The sequence below is a fragment of the Ambystoma mexicanum genome, chromosome 3q (assembly GCF_040938575.1).
Source record: "Ambystoma mexicanum isolate Mex_15411 chromosome 3q, UKY_AmexF1_1, whole genome shotgun sequence".
In the NCBI taxonomy this organism is placed as follows: domain Eukaryota; kingdom Metazoa; phylum Chordata; class Amphibia; order Caudata; family Ambystomatidae; genus Ambystoma; species Ambystoma mexicanum.
The window spans coordinates 393,413,484-393,437,006 of NC_090926.1; the positions used below are offsets into that span (position 1 = coordinate 393,413,484).

General features: G+C 46.4%; 1 protein-coding gene across 3 annotated transcripts in view; it reads right to left on the minus strand.

The window, feature by feature from the left end:
• The window catches only part of HMGXB3 (HMG-box containing 3), a 1,885,602-nt gene that overhangs the window by 96,589 nt on the left and 1,765,490 nt on the right, over positions 1-23,523 (minus strand). For all 3 annotated transcript variants that reach the window (XM_069654075.1, XM_069654073.1, XM_069654076.1), the window contains one exon: positions 5,072-5,188. In XM_069654075.1, coding sequence (XP_069510176.1) covers positions 5,072-5,188 — 117 coding nt within the window. The remainder of the gene's footprint in view (positions 1-5,071; positions 5,189-23,523) is intronic.

Below are 23,523 nucleotides of genomic sequence, written 5' to 3' on the forward strand. Positions count from 1 at the left end.
GATAGTCTATCTGGAGACCTCTCACCACTGGAAATTGTTCAGAAGCTGTGTCTACACTTGAACAGTAACTGAAACTGCTGAACCTCGACGCCCAGCTGGAAGAAGAAGACGCTGTTGCATTTGCTTCGACCTGGTCTGAAAGCTGCCGAATTCGTCAAGGACTGATCCGAGAGAGGACCTGGTAAGGCGCCTTCTTCCCGTGCTCCGAGGGACCGAGCACCGCTAACCTTCGCCCAAGCTCCCTTGAAGTCAGACCCACAAAAGGCTGCCGACCCGAGACGGGACCGCTGAGGAGAACGAAGTGAAGCACCCGGACTTCACTGCTGTCGAAGTCCACTGCCGTCTACCAGGGTTCGCAGGTTTGTGTAACCGCTGGAGGCCTGTCGAAGTTGTGTTGCCCAGAAGAGGGGACCGCTTGACGCCGTGCCGCCGACGACCGGAGCCGCGTGCTCCTTTGCCTAAGAACATTTGAATCGAAGGACTCCCTTGTCCACACCAAGGACCGCATTATCCCACTGTAACGCTCACCTGGTATCCACAGGGACGTCACTCAGCCTGTTCTGACCTCTTACAACCTCGAACCCTTCCCTGGAGGCTATTCGACTGGAGACTGGGCCTGAAACACAGGATTGGTAGAGTTTAACTCCCTATTGTCTCTGTGTGCTTGAACCCCTTCTTCCCGGGGCCCAACCCTTCCCTTTGATCCACAGCTCACCTTGTTTTCTTGGATAGTGTGCTCTCCGTCTTGCTTTCAGCGCAGGGGCGTGTTGATTGATGCGGGCTCGTTGCTGCCTAGTTACTTCACTGGCAAGAGTCCGACAGGTAAGTATAATGAGTCTTTTGAACAGTTATCTAACTTCGTTCCTTTCCTTCCTTAGATGATGGCTGGCGTCCGGGGATTGCGGCGTGCTGCTGAGATGAGTAGCGCTGAAGGGGAGCGAGAGCGCGATGCGCGATGCACCCCTTTCGTATTTGCATTGAACTGAGTTTTTTTTCTGTGTCTTTTAGGTGCTGCAACGTTTTCAGCGTGGATGCCGGTTATGAAGAACAAATGCGGTCGGTAAGCGTGGTATGCGGCGCCTCTAGATGTTCCCACGCTAACCTGGAGTGTCTTTTCCCTCTTGCAGATGGATAAGAAATTCCGGAGACAGAGTTCCCCCAGAGCGGCTGGGATTCAGGTAAGCGTTTGAAGCTTGTACAGTATTTACAAATAAGCGAAGATTTGCAGAATGCTTACTAATGCCTTTTTTCTGTTCTTTTCCCTTTTCCTTAGGAAGCCGCGTGCCGGGATGGGAATGGCACCGCCGAAGATGCCCACAGAACAGAAGGAGCGATGAATGATGGGCAGAAGCGCCGCAAAGTAAGGCGGTTCCTAACAGTGTTCTTGTTCTTGCAGGAGCTGAGCGCAGAAGAAAGATGCAGGCCTACTGGAGACCGATCCGAACACGGTGAGTGTCACGCTGCAGGTGCAGAAAACGCAAAGCATGTTTCTCAGCCTGGGTGTGACTTAAATAGTCTCTGGATAGCTCAGGTGTCTCTGGGCTGAACCACACCCAAAAGACTAGACCGCACATGCAGTTCTGGGAACCAAAATATGTGGGGGCATCCATCTTGTCTCCATCAATGCACTACAAGTCCAATCCCCAATGTTATCCTATGGGAGTGAGAGAGTCTGGTGCCGCAAGCGCCAAGTCTGACTCCAAGCGGGTCTTTGGAGGAATGGAGAGGCCCTTGAGGGCCAGGTAGGTGATTGTGGTCTGGCTCCAGCCTGACATCTTGGAGGGCTGGGGATATAAGGGGCAAGAATCATGACACCCGCCGGAGACAGTTGAGGACGCCGACTAGAATCCGCCGGTGGGTTCCTCGCCAACTGAAGGCCACAAAGACTTCGACGACTCGACGCCCTTGCTGGGCCACAGTTCTTCAGAAACTCTTTGCGGTCCTGAACAATCAATCACTGAGGTGTCCGGCACACCTCATCCTCGCAGGACGTCGTCGATGAGCACTGCCTGGATCAACGCTGTGATCTCGGCACCCTCGAATTTCTCATCGACGCCAAGTTCACCTTCTTTGATGCCTCTCGACGATCCGTGGCTCCTGCTTTAAAGGGAGTCACTCAAGAAGGATCCATCGACGCTTCTTTGAAGAACTCTGCTCCACCAGGTACATTGGGGGGTAAAAACATTATTGATCAATATATGGACTGGGCTTGTGCTATATCTTTATTTTACAGGTTGCCCAGGTGGGGGGATCTCCACACAGAACTGTGCTTAACGGTAGAGGCCAGTAATCTGCCTATTGTATCAACCATCTTGCTTTTCCTCCTTTCTCTACTGCTGGTTTCCTTGTTATTGATCTGTGTGATATTCTGACAGTATAGTTGATGCACTTTAATGAGATCTGATCATATTGGTGGTACCACTTAAGAATTGTATATATTTGCCATTATTGATTTCTGAGCACAAAGTGAGTTATTGTGATAGTGTACATACCTTTGAATATTAATTATATAAAGACTGTGTTTTCAGTAATACAGTGTGTGGACATTCCTTTGTGGGGGTTTGGGGTACACTGTACTTAAGAACCAGCCTGCATCACCTCCTGAGAAGCTAGGCCTTGATTGCTCGCCCACGTTTACCAATAATAGAGAATCCTGGCTGGGGTCCTCCGTGCCTCTCCTCTACCATATAGAGAGCGGAAGTACAGACCCCCCCTGCATGGGTATAGTCGATGTCACACTAGGGATTGAATAACAAACACGCACTGTTGACATCCTTTTTTGAACTTCGAAAACGTCATGTGCAATACTCTGCAGCTACCACTAGATGTCGGCCTATGCAAAACATATAATTCTAAGCAGATCCACAAGCCTCAGAAATATATACATGCATATTCGAGAATTGTATTTTGCCCCTGAGTAATGTCCTTAGAAGTATTTCTTAGGAGATTGTATGTTCCCATGATGGGAAGGGAAAGATATGTCCCAGAGAGTGAACCATGTTCCTGAAAAGTAGTCGCAATATTAACTGTCATTTGTACATTCACAAGGCTGAGAACGTTCAGAGGGTGCCAACAACTAGGTCTAATGAGAAAGCAATGAGGTATTCATTATCTGTTTCCACACTGTCTGCACCTCACAAAATGATTGGCCAACGACAATGGATGAAACCCATCATGGAACACTTGAGGGTGGGATAGCCAATGGAAAAGTGATCCGAATGTTGCAAAATGTAAGCATGTACAACGGCCAATGAAGTTGAAGAAGTTAAGATAACCTGATATTAGGTCTTCCCTAGGAGGGTACTAACTTGGTCACAAAGGGTAGGTTAGGCCAATAGGGCTAAGTACTATATAGAATTTTGTATGGGATAGCAATGATTAGCCAATCAGTGAAGAAGAACGTACACGTATCTTGAAACAATATCAAAGCCATGATGTTACACACTCATATACAAACCCCCATTTAATGATGACAATTTGAATGATATTTGTATTATTCCCGGCCGAGACTGCATGTAATACATTTTTGTTTTCTTGCTACTCGTGCACTTTCATTGTTTACTGGATTGATTTTTTGCCATTGGATTTTTGGGGCCCACCAGTACACTATTCTTCGTCCCTAGGCACCAATTTCTCTCCAATTGTTAGAAACTGTGTAGCTTAGTTAAGAAGTAGGTTTACGGAACTTGCATGAGGTGGTATCAAAGCTGCAACTTGGAGGTGGCAGTAGTGCCCCACCCAGGGATTTCTGAGGGATACATCCAAATGACTATGCATGCTCAGTTGAAAGAACATTTCTGAAGGTTTCTGGAGGCCAAAGAGTCAAAACCCCTTCTTTAATCTATCAGTGAATGCATCTTCTTCTGGCACATTTCGAAGTTGAGGTTTACATTAGTAAGTAGTGTATTTTTGGTAGGACGCTTGTTGGTCTTTGACCATCAGGTCACTTGCAGCAGAGAAAGACCATTAATCCTACTGAGAAAGACCATTAATCCTGCCTTAATAGGGCAAGACACAGCTGAACAAAGCAAAAAAGAAACCAGTCTCTCAGTAATTTTACAGATTTGAGAAATTGAATATAGCATATATATTTATAGACCACTGTTCCAGAACCCTAGGCAGGTTGATACACAGCAGGCAGAATGTGGCCACCTGAATGATTTTAAGTGTCGGTCGGGTACCCAGTAATTTTACTGAGCACAAAACAGTGGTACATTTCACCAAGTTCATAACAGCAAAAACACTGAAAATATTAATAAAATATGTATGGGGTAGTGGGTTAAGGGGTCAAAATGAGTTGGGATGGGGTTGGGGTGGCGCTATAAGGGTAGAAAAAAGGGGGTAATTGGGTGAGACACCCCTACCCAAATAAAAAATAATAATAATAAACTCAGTGTTTTTCAGTATTATGGCCGCAATGAAATGTACCACTCTGAAATTTGGGTTGGTAAAATCACATATAACCCGCCGGGCAAAGTGGATAGGATAGCAATGAAGAGTACAACAATCTGGCAGTGTCAGAGTCAGTCTTACTGCTGGAGGTGTGAATACTGCGTTCCCCTTCCTGCCGTTCCACTACAGGCAATGCTGGAAAAATGCTGACAGTTCTGAAGAGGAGGAAAGAAGGCGCAATCGCTCAAAGTTCAATTACTTGACTTATAATTTGACTTATAGTTTTGTGCTGTAGTTTGCTAAATGTACATAATATGCCCTTTCCCCTATTCTCCCTAAAATGGACAGGTGATTTATATGTTATGGTCTCAAGCTTGTGTCTTTACTCTTCAGGATTGTCCACTAACCTCCTCATCAGTTGACGTGTGATAGTGTCTTTAAGGTGATTTTCCCGTCTTTTTCACTGTAATGGTATGCATGCTTTCCAATGGCAGAGAATGTTTTGGACAGCTGTACAAGAAAACCTGGATGTTGGGGGACTCTACTCAAGAAGCAAATGGAGAATTATAATTTCAGAAAGTAGTTGTGCCTTTAATTTTACAGAATAAGCTCTACCTGGGGGGTAAGAGTTAAGGGGTTTGGTTATTTGGTCCCAGGCAATCATTGCCTTAGCCCATACCTGGTGAGGGCACACTTTGTACACCTTGCCTCCTGTAAAGCCAGTCGGGGGCTTCCTTGTTCCACTCCCCTTTTGCACATAGGTGTGGAGGGCCATGAGGGAGTTCTTCAATGTGTCCTAGAAGAGGGGAAGATAAGTGGAAGGGAGAAAGGAAAAAGAAGTTAGACACAAGATAGGGATAATAGGCATAGCAGAAAAAACATTTAACACTGAAGTATCATTTTCAGAAATACAGAATTACATTCACCAAAACTTTATTGTTAACAAGAATTCATCGCAATCATTATCATTAGGATAATCCTGCTGGATTCAAGAAAAGTACAGTTTAACACGTGTGAATGATATCGAATGTATAAGAACATAATTAGCAAAAAGCAGTTTTTCTGAAAAAGAAAGAATCAATATTATACACACCCGCATAGGGGAACTGCGTTGCTTAGTAACTCAACTAGGACTACAGTACTCATGCATTGGCCTTTTTTGGAGATTTGCATACACTGATTATTTCCAGTATCAGGGTGGGAATCATTAACGAGTCATGTATTTTATCCAACTTGCCTGAGGAGGAAGCATATCTCATGTGAATTCATGAAAGATAATTGATGTCCCTCGTCCTTTGGTCGTTCTTCACTGTGATAGCAGGGCGGATGGACCACCAACAACATAGAGTTGGGTCCAATTGCCTAAAAGCTAATATGCTATCAGTAGACTATAGAAGTGCATTTCTACAAGGGTGTGCATGGTACATTGGACAAGATGTGCATGATTCATGAAAATCACACGCATGGCGACAGCCTCCTTTACTTGACATTCTTATGCTACTTTTGGAGTAAAACGTGAATGCGTTCTAAGCACCACCTGGTCTCTGAAGAATCCAATGCAAGGTTCCTTCGCCGCAAACAGCTACAATTTACTGAGCCTTATGACACATGTAATAGCCACAACAAAGACATTTTTCCTGCATAAGAACTGAATGTCAGACTTCTGCATCAGCACAAACAGATGCTTCATCACCTTTGCAAGGACAGGTTGTGGTCCAAGGACACTGATGGCTTGGACAACAGAAGTAAGAGTCAGAAAGGCCCTTAAAAATGATAACTGGGTGTGAAACTCGTGGGTTGACTAAATACAGTAAATAAGACAAGATTTACAGTGATTTCCCATATATTCTAGTTACTTTGCAAGAACAACTGTGGTGAACGTTCTATCCTACAGTTTTGGCAAAAGGCCCAGAGTATTTTTGATTATTCCCGAGATGGTTTATCCAGATTTTCCCATCGAGACTTCATCTGAGTTGTTATCAGAGATGCAAATAGCAGTTATGCCCCTGAGAGGCACAAGTTGCTCAGGGTTATGGTGTTTCAAGGCACATGTTTGTCATATGTGACTCCTTGCAAAGATGTATGTGCGTGCTCCACAAGTTGGTGGTAGCCTTCATTTATTTCTAATGGGGTTCATCGGGTATGGGGAATGGTGTATCGATTCAAGCAGGAATCAACACCTGAGAAAAAGCCCATGAGGAATCCTGTGGAAGCTGAATGTGCAGGCTGCCAGTGAATGGGTGGGTATCAAAAGTTTGAAATAATGTAACCCTATGATTTAGAGCTGAATGACTCACTCAGCCAAGTGAAGAGGTCACATACGAGAGGAGTGGGATGACTCTGAGGAACCAGGAGAACCACCACTCGCTCCTTTTTGAAGGACATGGCAGCTGCATTTCAAAGATTTCTCCCCTTCCCCTTCACCAAGCTCGTCGTCCCCTCCCTAGTTCTGTTTGTAGGAAATTCACTAGTGCCAAAAGAACCATGTTAAGGCCCGAGAATCACATTAAAGGTGTTGGAAGGGGAAGAAAAAAGAATAATGAGATACTTATAGTCTCACAAAGTTGATGGTCCGCCAGCCGCATGACACGCAAAAGGAATCATGTTTGTTAGAAGGACAGAAGTGTGCGAGCACTACTCGTGGGTACAGACCCAGGCACCACTCACTGTGAACTACAGGGAACCGCGGTTGTCAGGTAGAAGGCAGAAACCATACTGTGGGGGGAATCCAGATGGAATGCCTGGCAGCCTTAATGGAGTAATGGCTGACTGAGGTATATTGGTAGACTAAATCCATGCTCCCTGAGCGGAGCCACAAAGTGGTCGACTGCGCACCTTTGAGGGCCTAGGGTATAAGGGGATAACTCAGGCTTCACCCAATCAACAGACCTGCTCTTAACAGTCACATAGCCGATACTGCATCCAGCCCTGCTGCAGTATGTAAGGGAAGAGCTGCAGAGGGGAGGTGTAGGAGTAGTGCAGAGGTGGTGGAGAGACAGAGTGAAGGGTAGGGCACAGTGGAGCAGCAACATGGCAGAGAGGAGGAGCTGGAGAGCAGAAAGAGGGCAGAAAGGGGGAGGATAAAAGGAGTAAGGAACAGATGGCAGCAAGGAGGAGGGAAAGAAACCAGGAGGAAAGAAGGCATGAGAGTGGAGAGAAGCAGGAGAGAACATGGTGAGGTGGAAGGAACAAGAGACAAAGTGGGGGTGAGGACCTTTAGGACCTGGGACAGGGGCCATAAGGAGGTTCCTGTAGTGGTGGAGGACGGGCCAGAGTAAGGGCCCAAATAGAAACCAAAGAGCTTAATTCTAGGTTAGTCTGACAAAATGTGGTTATTCCTTCCAGGAGGAACAAGCTGATAGTACTCTGGGGTCCACCCATCTATATATTGCCCGTTAGAAGACCCAACGATACCAAGTGGGGGTACCTGATAGGAGTCTACTGGAGGGCCAATGTGTGATCTTGACAACATCGGCGGCAACCATGAAAGATATTGAGCCAAGAAAGATGTGCTTGGGACACAAATCCCAGAGACTGTGTTTTACAGCTTTGCCTGCCAAATAGGTGATCCTGAATTAGGGAAGAGGGGGAAGGGCTGAGGGCCACGGCATTAAACAATACTCTTGTGGGGGAGGGAGACTCAGATTGTTGATTGTAATAACCCTAACCCAACTTTTATTATGTTTGAGTCGTTGATTGATCCCCTTCAGCCATGACAGAACCTAATGCCCTATTCAATGCCCTTATCTACATGCCAACCATGTTGAAACTGGGGAATCCCCAAGCCAAATGAAAGAGGGATGGATCTTAAGGAAGTGCTGCTATCCCAGCCACTCCAAGGTTGGCTGATAACCTCTGTGATGATCTCCCGTTTTGCCATGCCTCACGGCTGGGAGGTCATCCAGGGGGCAGGCTTCCACTACCCCCTACATGATGTGAGCAGCAAGGGTTATATGGGGAGGATCCCGGGGACCCCCAGAACACAGAGATTGGCTAGCAGGGGATAATCCCATTGTCAAGCCTACACCATAGTGACCCTGTGTAAGGACTTGCTCTAATAATTGAAAAGGGGTCTGCTAGTCCTTTACAGCAGGACGTGCGTTATCAAACCCATATCATAGGAGTGTAATGATGCAAGATATTCAAAATGGAGGGTTACTGCTTTTTCCCCCAGAGGAAAGGGTCAAAGACACCCAATGATTACTGCTGTTACAGCAGGTGGCATTGAAAGCACAGAGGGAGCTGGAGAGGTTTTGGCTCCAACTGTTGAGAACAGCAACTCTGTTCCACTGTGGACAAGCACCTAGAGTAAAACAATCATGGTTGTCTAGCCTTTTGAAGGCTCGGTCTGAGACTGGATTGAGGTATGCATAAGTAAATCAGTTAACCTATACAGAGAAAACCTGTAAGCACCTGCCAATCCCTAACATTTTAAAATCAGGAACTCCAGCAGCAATACCTTGGGGAAGACCAGGCCAAGGGGTAGGAAAAAAGGGAGTCCACGAGAGAACGGAAGCATGGTGGGTAAAACGTAGTAGTAGAGCGGTGAGGTGGTGCAGAGAAAGCAGAAGCTGCTGCGACAACTGGAGGTGCTGAACGATATGGAGGTACAAATGCAGAAAGAGTTAGAGTTATAGGAGAAGGAAGAGGAAGAGGGGCAGAGAGAGTGAAAGGTACAGAAGGAGGTTCAGGTGTAGAGTGAAATGGTGGAGCAGGAGGAGAGTAAGAAGAGAAGGCATACATCAAGCAAGAGAAGAAGAGAAAGGAGAGGTTGAAGGTGGTGAAGGAGTTAGGGGGAGAGCAAAGGAGGCAGAGGTGAACAGAAAGGAGGAGGGGAGAGTACATAGCATGTTGGAGAGGTTAAGACCCCCAAAAAAGGAAAGAAGATAGGAACAACAGTTAGAAAGAGAAAGGAGGAGGGGACATTTCTTTGAGATGTAGGGACATTGATCGTAAAGCAGAAAGGCAATGCTTGTGTTGTAATGTACTAAGGTGACAATGCAAGAACAGATGATGAAGGACCAGCTTGTAAAAAACACATCTTTATTGTTCATGGTTACAGGTTACAGCTATTTGTGTTGAAGAGAGCACACCCAATGATCCATCCTCAGTCATACACAGCTCAGGCCCAATCGACAATCGGAGAATATTCATGCATGAACATTCATCCAAAATTCCCTGAGCGGTCATTAATTTACAGAAACAAACACAGAGGACAAGCAGCAGAAAGACATTAGATGACCCATCCATGCATCTCATCAATCTCATGACCCAACAGCTTGACTATCAGTTGTCAGGACCGAGTAGGAGAAGGAACAAGCTTGCAGCAGAACATCCAGGAGGCTAGTTATCAGCTAGCACAAGGAACAGAGGCTATGTCCAGCGGGAGACCCCAAGGCATGAGTGAGCAGCAAATCAGTGTGGAGGAAAGTTATACAGGGTTGGGGGACACCTGAATCAAGACCCAGATACAGAAGCGAGCTGAAAATGAGCCAGGCACTAAGAGACTCTACTAACCCAACTCACCACTGGGAGATGCTATAGGTCTTGCTGCAACAGGCCCTAGAACTTCAACAGACTCCTACAACTCTTGAGCGAGTTTGCCTTGCCGGTCCCAGCAGCAACCAAGCCAATGCCCAGCTCGGAAACCTGCGGCGAGTCAGAAGAAGGATGCAGACACTCTGAGGACATGGTTCACAAGATTTTATTCAAGTAAAATTACAAGATCTTACTTTCGGTTTGGGGCGAATGTGATGGGTCAGGGTATTCCCTTTAATCTGATGGCATGGTAAATTCCTTATTACTGGATGTGCATAGTTAATATAGGAGGTGGGAAGGAAATTAGGGGTATGTTATGTATTCAATGGTCCAATGGCTCGCTGTGGACCTTGCCACGACTGGACTGGAGCTATTCTTCAGCAGTGGTCTCTGAGATGAGGAGGTTATTAGGTCTAATGGTATACGGTGTCTCTCACTGACCTACGTAAGTGGATGTCGGGTATCATAAGTGTAGGCATTCACCTATGGTCTGTTTTTTTAGTAAGAGTAGTTGGGTTAATGGGGTAGTAAGGAGGATCGATGAGTTTTGTGGATAGTGTTAGGGGTTATGGGAATGGAATATTAGCATAATTGTCATTGTATATGCATTGGGTGTGGATTTTGGGGTAGTTGCAGTTCGAGACTTTACTGTTTTTTGTAAATAACTGCACTCATCATCACCTTACAGTCTTGCGGGGTGTATTGTTTGATTTGCTATTATGTGTTCTTGAAATTGCATTGTCTGTGTTTGTTTTGTATTGTTTTGTGTGGTTTTGTGGAGTCTGTATGCTTTACTTTGACTGCTCCCCTTTAGTTTTTGGTTTGGATTTGTCCAACTTTAGTATGATTGGTCAATATAGCTGGTGTGATTCGAGTTCAAATGTCGTTGAGTGATTTGAGAATGTGTACCTGGAATGTTAAGGGCCTGAATATTCCGAGGAAAAGGAAGGAAGTACTGAACAGACTGAGGAGGGAAAAGACGGATATTGCCTTCATCCAGGAAACTCATTTGTTGAATGAGTCAGTGCATCTACTCCGAAATAGATGGTTTACTAAGACCTTTTTTAATTGCTATGGTTCCAAATCAAGGGGGGTGGGTATACTGCTGCGCAAAGGCCTAATGTTTCAGGTGGAGAAAGTGGTGATGGATGATGAGGGGAGAATACTTCTTATTGATGTTACGTATGAAGGCAGATTAATCACAATTGGTTCGGTCTATGGTCCATGTAGTAGTGGTGGCCCTTTTCTTAAGATGCTATCGACACTATTAAGGGAGATGAGAGGGGAACATGTAATTTTAGGAGGTGATTTCAATAGTGTGATTGATGGTAAAATGGACCGTTCGGCGCAGTGTAGATTTACTGCTGGAAGCAATAGCAGATCCTTTAAAGAATTTGTGGATAGTCAGGATTTAATTGACGCTTGGAGATTTTTTAACCCTACAGTGAGGGAGTTCTCCTTTTACTCACCGGTGCATGACTCTCATTCAAGGATTGATTACTTTTTTATTTCTGAGCGGTTAGCTGAGGGTTTGCGGGGGGTGACCATAAAAGAGAGGAGTATTTCAGATCATTCGTTGATTATGATGCAGTTGGGTATGGGACAGGATAGGTCGGGGTTCACTAAGTGGCGACTTAAAACTCATATTTTACAAGAACAGGGGATTGCTGATTCTCTACACGGTTTCACAAGGGATTACTTTGATATTAACATTGGGAGTGCATCTGAAATCATGGTGTGGGAGAGCTTCAAGGCGACTGTGAGAGGGGAACTGATGAATATTACATCGCGGGTGCGGAAAAAAACCCTGGCGGAGATTCAGGAATTGGAAAGGGGACTAGAAAAAGTGCAGAAAGATTTTGCAGTGTCCAAACGACCTGAGGATAAGTTGTTGGTTGGACGGTTTAGGGACTTACTTAAACAGAAGATGGACGACCAATATGAGAAAGGTATGTTTTTTATGAAGCAGAAGTTTTGGGAACGAGGTGACAAAAGTGGAAAACTGTTAGCAAATAGGTTACGGGGACTATCGGATACTTCTTTTGTCCAAAAACTAGTTGATGATAATGGTGTTCATATTAGTAAGAAGGATGAGATATGTAGTGGTTTTCGGACGTTTTTTGAAACTTTATATCAAGAAGATCAGTTCCCAAGTCAGGTAGACATGGACTCCTTTTTTGATAAAATTGTCATGCCAAATTTGAATGTGGACCAAGCTGAAATGATGGATAGACCTATTGAGGAAGAGGAAGTGTCAATAGCTATTGGTCAGCTCAACAAGGGTAAATCACCAGGGATAGATGGCCTTCCGGTAGAGTTTTATCAGACACTTAGTGGGGTTCTTGTCCCGCACCTGTGCAATCTATATAATGGTTTTCTGCGGGATGGTATGCTTTGTCCCACTATGAAGGAAGCTTGTGTAATTGTTATCCCGAAGCCGGGGAAAGATGGTAAGAGATGTGAGAATTACAGGCCGATTTCGCTCCTGAATGTAGATTTAAAAATTTTCAGCAGGATTCTGACTAATAGGTTGAATATGTGCATAGGCAAACTGATCAGTGGATCACAGGTTGGCTTCATGAGAGGCAGGTATGGTTATGATCATATTAGGACATTGATAGACTTGATGGGCCTACCAAAGACAAAGACCAGAGATACATTGTTGTTATTCATGGATGCAGAAAAGGCATTTGATAGGGTCAATTGGTCCTTCCTTTACCACACACTCAAGAGAATGGGATTTGGGGACACATTCATCAAGATCATCAAGGCGATGAATTCCAATATTAGTGCAAAGGTGTGGGTCAATGGGGTTATGTCCTCCTCTTTCTTGTTATTTAGGGGAACTAGGCAGGGTTGTCCATTGTCCCCGTATCTGTTTAATCTGGCCTTGGAACCTCTCATCCTATACTTGAAACAAGAGCAAGGTCTTCGGGGGCTTAAATTTGGTGATGCGGAAATGAAAGTTCTCTGCTACGCTGATGACATGACAGTGATATTGTCTAATCCGGCTGAGGGATGTGTACTACTTAAACAGATGTTTGATGAGGTGGGACGTTTATCGGGCCATAGAATCAATTGGGGGAAGACTGCGGCTTTCCCTTTGGATGTTAGTGTCCCGCGTGATGTCTTGGGCTCTTGGGACTGTCACTGGGAGGTGGGAACTATGAAATACTTGGGTATACATTTAGTTAGGGATTTGAAAAGAATGACCACTTTCAACGTGTCAAGGATACTGGAGGTACTTAAAAGAGACATATTGAGATGGGGCCGGCTGCAGTTGGGAATTTGGGCCAAGGTTAATGCTGTTAAAATGGTCCTTTTGCCAAAGGTTCTTTACATCATGCAGTCCATTCCCTTGAGGTTTACGAAGAAAGATGTTGCTTCTATTGATAAAGTTTTTCGGGATTTTCTTTGGGGCGAAGGTAAACGGCCCAAGATTCCTAAATTTATTTTGCACGGTCCAGTAAAGGACGGAGGATTTGGATTCCCGAACTTGATGAATTATTGCACGGGTTTTCTCTTGAAAAAATCGACCCCATATTTCTCTGAGATTCGTGAATATGTTCCCAATTGGTATATAATTGAGAGTCATCAGTTTTCGCCTTATGCGTTGAGAGACCTCTATTCAATGTCTAAATTGCCCGCCTCAGTACAGAAGCTGCCCACCATGAGTGCGACTAGGGAAGCGGTGATGCGCTTTCTGGACTTTGGAGAGGAAAATGATGGGTTGCACTATGATGCATCTTTATGGCAAAATGCATGTTTACAATTAGATAATAGGCCCTTATGCTGGAAAAGCTGGATAGGTAGGGGCATTCTTAGAGTCCGTGATGTGTGGCATAATGGTGACATGATCCTCTTTGAACAGTTAAGAGCTTCTTTTGGTATTGGAGCTAGAGAAAGAAATCGTTATGTGGCCTTAAAGAGGCTCTTGACTGAAAGGACAGGGATGCTGGATGGAGGCATGAATGAGAGGCCTGCATTGTGTGAACTTCTCCGATCAGCATCGTATGGAGTTTCAACTTATCTGAAACTGATGCCGGCAGATGAGAGTGATGTGAGAGCTTGGGATAAGCTTCGCCAGGCCTGGGTGGATGATCTTGGGGTGGACATCTCGGTTCGGGAATGGACGTATTTACTTCATGTGGGAGTACAAGCAAAGATGGACATGCAACTGCGTTATATCAGGCAAAGGATCCTCTTTAGACTATATTGGACTCCGTCCAGGATGGCCAGATTGGGTCTATCGGACACTGATTCATGTTGGGGTTGTGGATGTGGTGTGGGCTCTTTGATGCATATGTTATGGACGTGTCCGAGAGTTTCTGATTTCTGGACTGGGGTATTGGATAGACTGGACCTTGTATTAGAAGAGAATCTTCCTCGCTCTTTCCTTTCAACTATTTTGTTATCCAACAGAGGTAGAGGAGACGGAGCTAGGGATTGTACGGAATGGATCAATAAAGGGTTGGTTTTAGCAATGAAACAAATACTACGGGTCTGGAAGTCAAGGAAGAAGCCGAGTGTGGATGGGTGGTTAACAGATATGCAGGTATTGTCAAACTATGATAAAGTTTTGCTTATTGGACAAGGTAGAGAAAGCCGTTACTCTCGACTTTGGGGACCTTTCAATGATCTATTTGGCTGAAGGTTGGGATCTAAACCCGGGGGGGTAATTCCCTCCTTGAGTTGGGGATGCTTTGATATGTCTGGAGTTGGGAAGCTGTTCCGTTGTGTGTTTGTTATATGTTTTGGTTTCTTGTTGTCTGTCTTAATTGTTGAGTATCAGGAATTTTGGTTCAAATTGTATTTGTTTTTTGCAATTATTATCGAGGTTCATGTGTTCAGCATTATTCTGTTTATTTATTCTAAGTCTCTTTTAAGATTTTGTGATTTGAACATGATGCAATGTACTGGAGATCGTTTTTTCTTTGTTTGTTGTTCGAATCTTTAAATAAAGTGATTAACAAGATCTTACTTTCCCTATCACTATGGATGGACCCTGCCTATGCTACTAAGGTGCTTGTCTGTCATTCATGAATGTCCAACGGAATACGTCTGCTGTCCTAAACGAACCTAACTGACTCTACCACTATGAAAACTAACTTAGGTCTGGGGAAGGACTGCCTTCTCCTTGAGTGTACTTCTAGTACCAGTCTGTAGGATTCTTAATTAATACAACATCTTCAAATAGTCTCTCATGATTTCTAGGATCAGTCTCTAACTCTTCAAATGGACTACTGAGTTTTCCATCCTCCTTGGAAATCTCTTTTGGGGATCTTTTATAAGATATATATTCCTGGTTGGTGGTTTAAGCATACCCTTGGGAAATACTATTGCCCTGGTAGGCTTTCCCTCTTCGGTAATTATAGTCCAGCTTACTATTTGATTTTGTACATAGTCCAATTGAATAGTTCCTCTGAACTCTAGCTCATAATGTTCTCTCTCTTTGATATTATGTTCTTCTTGCACAGAATATCAAATTACTCTTCCCCAGGAAGTAATTCTTTTGCATGTATCCGATTTTAAGTTCATTGGCTTCACGTTTAACTTTGCCTCTTTCCCAGGGTATTGTTATCCACTGTTCTTTTCTCTCAATATTCAGATTTTTAGTCATTCTTTCTCTTGTATCACAACATTTTAAGTTCATTTGTTTCAAAGTTAAATTTGTCTCATGACTTCTACTGAAACGAGTTGCTTGCACGGTATAATAATTCCCTTGGGCCTCCCGTTATTCCTGTTCTCCCAGTTACCTTGGACTGTAAAGGAGAACGTCTTCGGGTGCCTTGTTTCTCTGGAACCTTCTCTCTTGTCCCAGACCACCACCGCCTTTTCTTCCTCAGTGCTTTCCAACTCGCAGTTTCTCTTCTCCTTGTGGTGCCCCGGCATTCCAATGAGTAACCGGACACACTGCGGCTCTCTACTTGCAGTAGTATCGGCGATGGTTTGTTGACCGACTGCCCACCACAGGTCCTTCGTGGCCTCGTCACAACTTTCCTCCGGGCTCCTGCTCATTCGGTTTCTTGCATAGGGCATTCGCTTTGCCATCCCAGTCTGCAGTATCGAGAGAGTTTGAAACTCGCGGGCTTCCTGGCTTAACTCTTACTCTGCCTTCTCCAGGTGTTATGCATCGCAGGGCCTTCCCTTGCCTGCGTATGTGTTAAGATGGATTTCTAAACTCTGACCTTGTGGGCAGAGGTTTAGGAGTCCACCCTAGTTTAGTTGAACAGGGGTTCGTTGTGGACAAACCAGACCAATCTGCGGTAGCATGGCATGCGGTCAGGACAGTCTCAGGAGGGGCGAGTGTTCAGAAGCCCACAATGAACACAAAGTAAAACTCCACAGACTATTCTTAGACAAGTGTATATCAAAAATACTTGTATTACAGGCCTTATAACTAAACCCGAATAAACCACAGTAAAAATAACAGTTATCACACACACCTTGCACTATTTACCATATATACAAATGCATTTTGCCTAATGCGGATAAGGGGGAGTACACAACCCGCAACAGAAGAGGTAAGGTAACACAAATATTGCATTAAGCAGTCCTTCAGAGTCGATCCCTAACTTAGGCAGTCCAGACCAACGAAGTGGGGAGCCTTATGCTCAAAAGTAAAGCAGTGCGTTAACAACTCGTTGTCATGCCTAAGAGTGAGTGCGGGTCCTCTTCAGGGAGCTGTAGCTATTCAGGGAGGGGCTTGAGGCGATGAAGAATAGGGTCCTATTATTGGAGGAGGGTCTACCCTTGCAGGTAGAGCGTTTTTTGAGTTTCGGGACTAGCTAGGCAGTGCAGGCTAGCCCAGCTAAGATGAATATGTTTTCTGGGATTCTTGTGAGTAAATACCAATGGCAGTGCCAAACTTTGCCAGTCTAGGCTAGGTCGCTTGTAGGTTCAACCCCCTGCAGTTACACGTCGCACTGGCTCTCGGCGGCTGGGGACGGGATGATCGTCTGTGGTGGAACAGTAGCCTTTTCTCAGCTCTCGATCAAAAAAGGAAGACATTGCCAGTGCAGCTTGTCTCAGGTCACAGGGGGGCAGGTATGCAAGGCTCTTACAATGACCGTCACCATAGCAGGGCCACACAGGGACCACAAAGGGTCACGGCATGGCGCACTCTCATAAATCGCAACCCAGAGGAGCTAGGACTACGCGTTTTGGCATGAGAGGGCCAAGGACCACAAGTTAGTGATTCCCAAAGTCTCCAGTGTCAACTCAGGATGGTGGCACTGCTACACGATACCCCAAGTTCGAGCTGGTCAGTTTGCTGGATGGTCCAGGAACACTTCCAAAGCGGCTCTTTTCGAGGGTAAGCAAGAGGTGTCGGGAGTCGCTGGTCCCACTACTCCAAAGGGTCAAAGTGCGCTTGCAGGCCTTCTGTGATCGGTACCAAAAACGAAGTCCGACGGGACAACAGCGCGGTCAGGGTGCCAAAACGTCCAGCACGTCTCCGGCGGTTCCATGGGTCTGCTCTTTCGTTTTAGGATACTTGGCTCCTCTGTAGTTCGGTGTGAACTTCAGGTAATCGACCTGGAATGCAGAGCCCCTTCTCTTATCAAAGATTTGTTTTGCGTTCAAATCTGGCATATCCAATGGAAGATCTGCTCTCTTGCATTCACGCCAGACGTGGGCGAATCAGGGCCCACAGTGCTTCCAGCCATTCAGATATACTGGCACCAGTAGTGTGGATTGGGACCAGACAATCCAATACCTCTTCATGGGCACTAGCACACAAGACATGCAGGAGCCCGCAAAAGAAGTGGTTTTCGCGGGAGGTTGCATGCACAAATAAGAAATACCTGGTTCACTCGAACTGGGGGAAGGCAAAGAGACAAAATGGCCAAAGGACAGAACAAAAGACTTTGTGGCTACTTTCGGCAATGGCCACAGTCTTGAGCCAAACGGGGTAAACACGTTTTGGTTCATTCATTAAAAAGAAGTAAAAATACTTTAAAAGTAAACTGCTGCCACCAGTTCAAGAGGACCCCTATGCACGGTACTGTAATGTACTTGGCACATAGATAAAAAGTTACCAAGAAATGGCAACTTGGTCAAAGACTAAGGGAAACAGTTTCCCAGTACTGACAGCCTGAAGGATGTGTCAGTTTCCCCATAACAGATGAGCAAAAGCCCAGAGGAGTACAGCTGAAGGCTGCGCTCCACTGGAAAGAGTCAGGTTAGGTATGCCAAACAAAAGTTATATGTTCGGGGGTCCATAAATGGAGCAAGAACTTTCCTAACAGTATGCAATCCTCTCTCTCTCCTCTCGCTGTTGCTTGTCGAGTGCACGTTATTCAACGTACTTGCCCTAGTGAATTGGATATCACGATTTAAAGGGACATGTTCTTTTTCTATGTGAATGTGTAATGACATCTATTAGGTGTTTCTTTACCCCATCTTGGTATTTAAAGGTTTCAGGTATTTTAGCGCATTCCATGTAGGCTGTGGTGTGCACAGCTTTAGGGAGTTCCTCACGGGAATGGGAGTCCTTGTCCCCTAAAGCAGAGTCTCTCCCAGTGAGGCCCTAATTGTCTCGACCCCTAGGGAGGATGTTGCAGAGCAGGCTCACCTCCTGAGCCTGACAGAGGGGGGCCATTGGGGAGAAGGGGCGAATTTCCTTGACTCATCACAAAGCGTATACCTAAACACTTGAATGACACTGGGAGAAACCACTGAGGAATCCTTTAAATTGAGAAGACATTCTTTTTCTGTTGCCCACCTGTATGTATGGAAAAACACAAATAAATTTGCTTGAATATACCCTATGAGTTTTGGTCCTCTGTGGAGTCCACTAGGCTTCTTGACAATGAGGACAGCGGACATGTATGGACCAGAAAGAAATCAAGGTGTGCTGCTCTCTTCCCTTAACCCGCACAGGCTAGTTGGGACACAAGCCTTGATCTGTGTGCCCTTCGAAGTCTTGTCAGATATGGTCACTACACTGACCCAAGGATGAAGAGGCGACAGACAGCACATGCACCAAGGTACCCAGCTGGAGGCTTGCAAATACAAAGTCTGTTCTTGCATAACGCTGTGATCCCTAGGATCAGTGTCTTCATCTTCCCTGCAACACAAAACATGAGTGACATCTTGTACTACTACTGTGGTGCCTACACTGCACTGAATGTACCCGCATCATTGTTCATCCCTGTTGAGAATGTTGCTAGAGCAGTGGCTTCCCCCCTACTAAAAAGGACCGACATACAAATCCCAGCAATGACGCACTCTCTTGTGACACTGCTACCACTTCAAGGTCACTGGCTCATCAGACTATCGTAACTGAGTCGGCAGCCTCTGCATGGACACTAAAGGGTCAATTTAAAGTAGTATGTATTAGCCCCATGGAAAATGCTAATCTCGTGCATAGTGTGAAGGGGATCCTTCAAGAGCTGAACCTGAGTTACTTACCTCTAGCCAACAATATGACTTACCTTTACTGAGGTAGAATGTATATTTTGTGACAAATCCCTAGATGTCGTCACTTCTGCCCAAGGGGGAACCCCTTCCCATGAGGAAGGGAAGTGTGGCTGCTACCCGATAGTCCCCCCTGGGGGTGAAACTCAGCAGGTGGCTCTCGTTGGGAGGGATTCCCCCTATGGGACTAGGGATGACTATACAGGGAGAATGTGTTATGTCCACACTGCATCACAACCTCCCTCATCCTCATACCCTATACAGGGAACACTAAAGGGTGCACTGGTTCCCCACAATGCCATGTATTTGTGTAGGGTAGATAACACAACCCTCCTGAGAAATACTGAGATGAGGAAGAGTAGGGACTACCTATCTGAAGTACACTGGAAGACTGAGACGAGGAAGAATCCAACTAACCCAGTAGAGATTGGCCATGTCAATACTGGGACGAAGAAGAAGTGCGCAGCAATGAGGATCGCCCTGAGCAACCAAAGTAAGCGTTCCAGTCAATGTGGACACTGCATGAGCATAAAAAGTGAGGAGGGACACAAAAGAGTGTTTGACCCTCCCTGGAGTAACCCAGAGAGAGGAGATGGGATTGTGAGAGTCTGGAAAGCTGAGGGACTCTAAGACGGCATCTGGGATGCTTACCGACCCGCTGAGAAGAACAAGTTACTCTCTTACCTGGTAACGTTCTTTCGATGGGATGGTCCGACGACGTATTCCATATCTATGACAGTAATCACCACAGCTGTGATGCTTCGGAAAATCTTTCGGTGTCTGCGTCCTGCGTCGATGACGTCGATACGCTGTCCTCGAGGGCCCCCATCGATCCGACGCCACCAGATGTTATAAGTAGGACGGACAACGCCCTTAGCCTCAAATGTAGTTTTTTCCCCAGAACGTGTGGCACCAATCTACTGCCAGTATGACCACAAAAAGCCTTCCGGAAACGTAAGCTGCAATCGCATAAGAAATTCTGTGGCGGGGTAGGCAGGGAGGGAGTGATATCGAATACGTCGTCGGACCATCCCATCGAAAGAACGTTACCAGGTAAGAGAGTAACTTGTTCTTCGAGGGGATTGTGTCCTCCGACGTATTCCATATCTATGACAGACTCCCAAAGCAGTATCAACATAAGGAGGTGGGAAAAGAATTTAGAATATAAAAATTTAGACTGTCCAATCAAATCGCAGAGTAAAGGACCGCCTTGCCAAAGGCCAGATCCTGCCCATGGGAAGAATCTAGGGAGTAGTGACGTACAAAAGTATGGACCGAAGCCCAAGTGGCTGCTTCACAGATGTTATGAATAGGAACACCCCGCTGCAGAGCAGTAGAAGCAGCCGTACCCCTAGTCGGATGGGCCCGTAAACCTACCGGAGGGTCCTTACCCGCCAGGCGGTAACATTCAGAAATTGCCAAGATAATCCATCTAGACAAAGTCTGCTTAGTCACAGCTTGTCCCAAACACCTTTCAGCGTAACCAATAAAGAGCTGATCGTCCATTCTGACCCGGGACATTTGTAAAATGTACAAACTTAAAGCTCTCCTAGGATCCAGCCTATGGAGCCTCTCCTCTTCCTTACCAGGATGTGGAGGGGGATAAAATGCCGGACGAATAACCTTCTGGCTTGAATGAAATTCCAACACTACCTTCGGAAGAAAGGAAGGACGAACTCGACGGACAACCCTGTCCTTATGAAACACAGTGAAGGGTGGCTTAACTGAAAGCGCCTGTAACTCACTCACTCTGTGAGCGGAAGTGACCGCAACTGAAAATACAGTTTTAAGGGTTAACAGTCTCAAAGGACAAGAATGTAAAGGCTCAAATGGAACAGTCATTAGAAACTTGAGAACAAGGTTCAAATCCCAACCGGGCACCTGGAAAGGAGACGGAGGGAACACATTAGTGAGCCCTTTCAGAAACTGAGAAATTAAAGGAATTGTAAAGTAAGAACACTCCTCACTCGAGCGCTTAAATATGGACAGCGCCGCCAGGTAACCTTTAACGGTACCCACTTGCAAGCCCCTGTGGGCTAAAGAAAGCAAAAAAGACAGAACCACAGGAATGTCACATGAAAAAGGATCCACATTCTTAACCCTGCACCAGTCGCAGAACTTTCTCCAACGGCAACGGTACAGGGACTTTGTTGCCGGCCGTCTGGCCGAAAGCAACACCTCCATCACGTCTTCTTGGAGGTCCCAATCCTTATACCTCAACCTTTCAGAAGCCAAGCGTGACCTCTGGATGAAGAACCTGATCCCCCTCCCGTGAGAGCAGATCGTCTCAGTAGGGAGGACGACGTGGAAGGCAGACGGACAAGTTGAGAAGGTCCGGGTACCACGTCCTCCGGGCCCATGCCGGAGCAATGAGGATCATCCGGGAACCGAAACTCTGTAACCTCCGCAACACTTGCGGGATGACGGTGACTGGAGGAAACGTGTACAGTAGTGGGAAGGACCACTCCACTACAAACGGGTCTCCTAAGGCTCCTCTTGGAGGAAATTCTCGCGAGCAGAAACTTTCGCACTTCCGGTTGACACTGGAGGCGAAGAGATCCACTTGAGGGGCCCCCCAAAGGGCGAAGATCTCCAGGAGAGTCTCCTGAGCCAGATGAACTGCCGAGAGCGAAATTTCCTGCTGGATGGCCCAGAACCAGAGCTGCATCGCCTCTCTGCACAGAGGAAGTGACCCTGCCCCCCCTTTTGGTTGTGGTAGTGCATGGCCACTGTGTTGTCAGTCAGAATCAGGACATTCTTTCCTCACACGGTCGACAGAAAAGCCTTCAGGGCAATCCTGACGGGTCATAGCTCCAACAGATTAATATGGAGTCTGGACTCCGACGGAGACCAACAACCGCTGACTGTCAGCTCGTTGGCATGAGCACCCCATCCAGTGAGGGACGCATCCGTCACGATCGTCACCTCTAGCCAGAGTAGCCAAAACGGAGCCCCCTTCATCAGATTGCCTTCGACGGCCCACCACAGAAGGTCCTGGGCGACCTAGGGCGGCACCTGAACGGAGTCCGACATCCTGCCAGAGGACTGTGACCACTGGAGCTTGAGAGCCCATTGCAAAGATCTCATCCGCAACCTGGCCTCTGGCACCAGAAGAATGCAGGATGCCATGAGGCCGAGCAACCTCAAGAACTCGAACGCTGGGAGACTCTGGGCATGCTGAAACTTGTGCATCATCTGCTGAATGTGGTGAGCCCTCACCTGGGGAGGAAAACACTGCCCCAGGGACGTGTCGAGCACTGTTCTGATGTACTGGAGCCGCTGTGTTGGCCTTGAGTGGGACTTCTTTAAGTTGAGGGAGAAGCCCAGCATGTGAAGGGAGTGGCAGGTGACGGACAGATGATCCAGGACTTGCTCGGGAGAGCACGCCCCGATCAACCAATCGTCCAGGTAGGGGTAGAAGTGAATCCCCCCTTTCCTGAGATACGCTGCCACCACCACCATAAGCGGGGCGGAGGTCAATCTGAACGGCAGGACCCGAAACTGAAAGTGCAAGTCGCCGACCGCAAACCTCAGGTACTTCTTGTGTTTGGGATGGATCGGCACATGAAAATAATCATCCTAGAGGTCGAGAGACACCAACCAGTCCTGAAGTTGAAGGGCCTGGAGGAATTGAGAAAGAGTAACCAACTTGAACTTGACCTTCCGGAGGAGCTTGCTCAAACCGCGCAAGTCCATGATGGGTCTCAATCCCCTGTCTTTCTTCGAAATCAAAAAATAAGGGGAATAACATCCCTTTTTCCTCTCTGCTACAGGCACCAGTTCTATGGCGCCTTTCTCCAGCAGGGATTGAATTTCCTGCGCAAGGAGCGGATCCAGACTCTTCAAAGAGAGATTCCCTGGTGGATTGTCGTGAGGCCTCTGCCGAAAAGGAAGACAGTAGCCATGGGCTATGATCTCCAGAGCCCACACATTTGAAGTAATGGCACGCCATTCTACAAGATGCTGCGCCAGCCTTCCCCCAACCGGAGAAGCATGGGCCTCATGACTGTGCTGAAGCGGCTGCGGCAGTGCCTGAGGGCAAAGAGGCAACTGCTCGCGCGGCCTTGGCACCTCGAGTACCTGGTTTTCCACCTCTGGCACTCCTACGGTTGCCCCTTTGACTTGCAGGTCCTCTCAATTTACTAAAGGACGAGTAATATCAAAAGGAACCTC